The 3,285-nt window shown below is 38.2% G+C and overlaps 1 protein-coding gene across 1 annotated transcript; it reads left to right on the top strand.

Annotated features, from left to right (window-relative positions):
• Window positions 1–581: 581 nt before the first annotated feature.
• On the top strand, window positions 582–2,888 carry LOC136700317 (perforin-1-like). Its single transcript, XM_066675612.1, has 2 exons — window positions 582–1,114; window positions 1,443–2,888. The coding sequence occupies exons 1-2, from the start codon at window positions 582–584 to the stop codon at window positions 2,620–2,622; spliced, it is 1,713 nt and encodes a 570-aa protein (XP_066531709.1). The 3' UTR covers window positions 2,623–2,888.
• The last annotated feature ends 397 nt before the right edge of the window (window positions 2,889–3,285 follow it).

Here is a 3,285-nt window from a genome sequence, read left to right as displayed (position 1 = left end):
AGATGGGGTTCCACCTGTGAGTCTTAGTTCCTCTCTGTTCCTCTTGGTTTGTTCTCATTTTCTGAATTCACTGCAATTCTGATTAAGGTGAAGTGGTTACAGAATATGGCCAATGCTAAGACTTGACAAGCAAGTAGGGCTAATAAAATGTAGATATGGTTCATATGTGTGTTCATTAGAAGAGCTCCACAGACTCCTGCAAATATTGCTTAGCATGTATAGTGTGGTTTATACATCAGTGTGCATCTTGAAAAAATGTCTAGAGATGTCAACCAATAAACTTTATGAAATCAAAACCTCACTAAGTGTATAACCATAAATAGGCAATGATAAATGTCTGACGCATGTTAAAGATCAAAGGAAGTCCCACCCTCTTCCAGTATTTAACCTGAGACATTGGGTTTTACATGATTCATATCTCAGATAAAGTTACAAGACACGTAAGTGATATAGATTAAGATTCATCCTGTGGACAAAACACAAGTGCCTTGATCTGGTTTATAAATGCTTTGGGTGCCATAAATCTCAAAAGATCTTTTCTCTTGTTTATTTAGGAAATTACCTTTTTTTCATTTCAGATGATGGGGCAGATTTGGCAATGTCTTGTGAAGAGCTGGATCTTCTTCCATCTTCTGTTCTTGGGCAGTGGTAAAGAAGAAATGGAACTAGGCTCTCCAGCTGACTGTGAGCAAGCTGACTTTGTTCCTGGGCACAATCTCGGTGGAGAGGGCTTTGATATAGTGAAAATGGAGAGAAAAGGGTCTTATGTCATTGACATGGACAAGTGGGACATAGGGAATGGCAGCTGCCACCTTGTTAAAAATGAGTACCTAAATAACGCGAAACAGAAAACTCCAGCTGCTGTGGTTTTCTGGAGATCACTCCCCAAATGTTCAATGAAGGTTTCTAGCAAGATCTACGAGTCAAGTGAAGCTCTAGTGAATGATTCTACCTCATCAGTCACCAATAACTGGAAAGTTGGACTAAATGTGAAGTTGCTGGGTTCAGTATCAGTAGGAGGCACTCACTCTCGTGAGGCACGGTTCGGTATGGAGAAGTCAAAGGAAGACAAGTTCAGCTTCACCAAACACATCATCCAATGTGCATTCTACAAGTGAGACATTCTTGTTTGCTATAAAGTTATTTCATGATTGATATTATGAATTTTAGTGCATTACTTATTTGCTGAATGTAACACTGCAAAATGTATGTATATTAAATTTTACATTTTTAATATATTATTTGAAAATGAAGTATGTTGAGAAATACATTAGTTAACCCCATTGATAGAAACAAGAACATTTATCCATCTTTATGCCTACTGTACTTTTATGACTAACATATGTAACTAAACTCTGTCCTGATTGGCTGCTTTGAAAGTAAGATCTCAAGCTTTAAAGTTTGTGATTTTAATTAAAAACATTTTTAATATTTCCACACAGGTACCAGATAAAAAAAACACCTTCACTGCATCAGGAGTTTCTTCAAGCTGTGCAGTCTCTTCCAAAAGACCCTAATTCAGAAGCTTATGAAGAAATAATTGACAGGTTTGGTACACACTATATCACAACTGTGGAGTTGGGTGGCAAGATGAAAGCAGTAACAGCAATCAGAACCTGCCAAGCAGCAATGAACGGCCTCACAGACACAGCTGTCAAAGACTGTCTGGAGGTGGAGGCATCAGGAACATACAAAACTGCCACATTGAGCACAGAGATCAAACACTGTAGAGACCTACAGTCCAAGATGAAGACCAATGAAAAGTTCAGCTCGATGTTTAGTGAGCGACAGACAGAGATTATAGGAGGACACATCAATGGTGAGGATCTTCTCTTTTCCAGCACTTCACATAAAACAGCTCTGAACAATTGGCTGAAATCACTGAAGACCATCCCAGACGTGGTGACATACAACCTGCGCCCTCTGCATTCAGTGCTAAAGACAACACATCATGCCAGAGTGGGCCTGAAGGAGGCTGTAGAAAAGTATATTCTTAAAAATGCCTTGAAAAATGTCTGCTCTGGGTCTTGTAAGATAGGCCACAAGAACAGTGCCAGAGATCGTTGTGCATGTATTTGTGAAGCAAATCAAAATATAATGTCCAATTGCTGCCCACCTGAAAAAGGTCTTGCATCACTGAGGGTTTACAATCTCTATGCCAATGGTTTATATGGAGACGTATTTGACAAAACTGATGCTATTGTACAAGTCAAATATGGGAACATAATCAGACGCACTGCAGTGATTAATAATAATGATAATCCCCGCTGGAATGAATCATTTGATTTTGGTCCCATCAGATTGTCAATGAGTGAAAGACTCACTTTTGAAGTGTATGATGCAGATAATTACTGGAACAGTGACCTTCTGGGAACATGCTCATTTTCTCTGAAAAGCGGAGTTGTGAAAGACGCATGTTATTTTAAATACGGCACATTCTTTTTCTCCTATTCTGTAAAATGTGCTCCAAGTCTCCATGGTTCTAAGTGTGGGGATTATAAACCATCTCTTATGGCTGCCCCTCTGGTCAAGATCTTTCAATCAAGAAATGGAATTCTGGTAAAAGACCTGTGGAAGCTCCAGAATTACACCAATACCCTCCACTTCAAGGGTTATAATTAACAAGTGACAATCAGGTGCCTGCTATTAGTTTAGTAAATCAAATGCTTATTGCCAATTTCAGACAGTGAAAACAGTAAAAAAAAAAAGTGACTGAAGTTTTTTTCTTCCCTTTTATACAGAAAAAAAGAGCTATTAAGTTTAATTAAAACTAACTTGTTTTTGTGGAATGAAATTCTGGCACAGTTTAAAATGGAAATAATTTCAGAATACATAAAGTAAAAATATTGGACATGTTCTGACTACCATTATGGTAAAAAGAGAACACACAATGTTTTGCTGCACTGCTTTTTATTGCCTTTTGTTTTATTAAAGCATTCAGAAAGACAGACCTGAGTGAGTTTTCTTCCTTTAAAAAAACCTTCATGATTTACAGTTAGTTTAAAGCTGGGGAACAGATCTCACATCACACTGCAGCCAACAGAGAAGCCCAACATTTCTTTTGAATTTGGTGTTGCCACTTGTACTGCTTTTCCTGGGATTGTTCTCTTTTTTTTACTGTCTGTCCCGCGAAAATTGATCATCAATCTCAGGACACCTATTATCCCAGTTTTCATGAAAAAGCACTTCCATTCACAATTTCATTCACCTTTAAATAAACATATATCCTGCTGTTGCATCAGTGTTCTCTTCATCGCACCTACATAGGCATGGCGTGCTGGTCCC

Source organism: Hoplias malabaricus, chromosome 6 (assembly GCF_029633855.1).
Source record: "Hoplias malabaricus isolate fHopMal1 chromosome 6, fHopMal1.hap1, whole genome shotgun sequence".
Classification (NCBI taxonomy): Eukaryota; Metazoa; Chordata; class Actinopteri; order Characiformes; family Erythrinidae; genus Hoplias; species Hoplias malabaricus.
The sequence above is the reverse complement of the archived record's forward strand: the minus strand, read 5'-3'. Positions and strand labels throughout refer to the sequence as shown.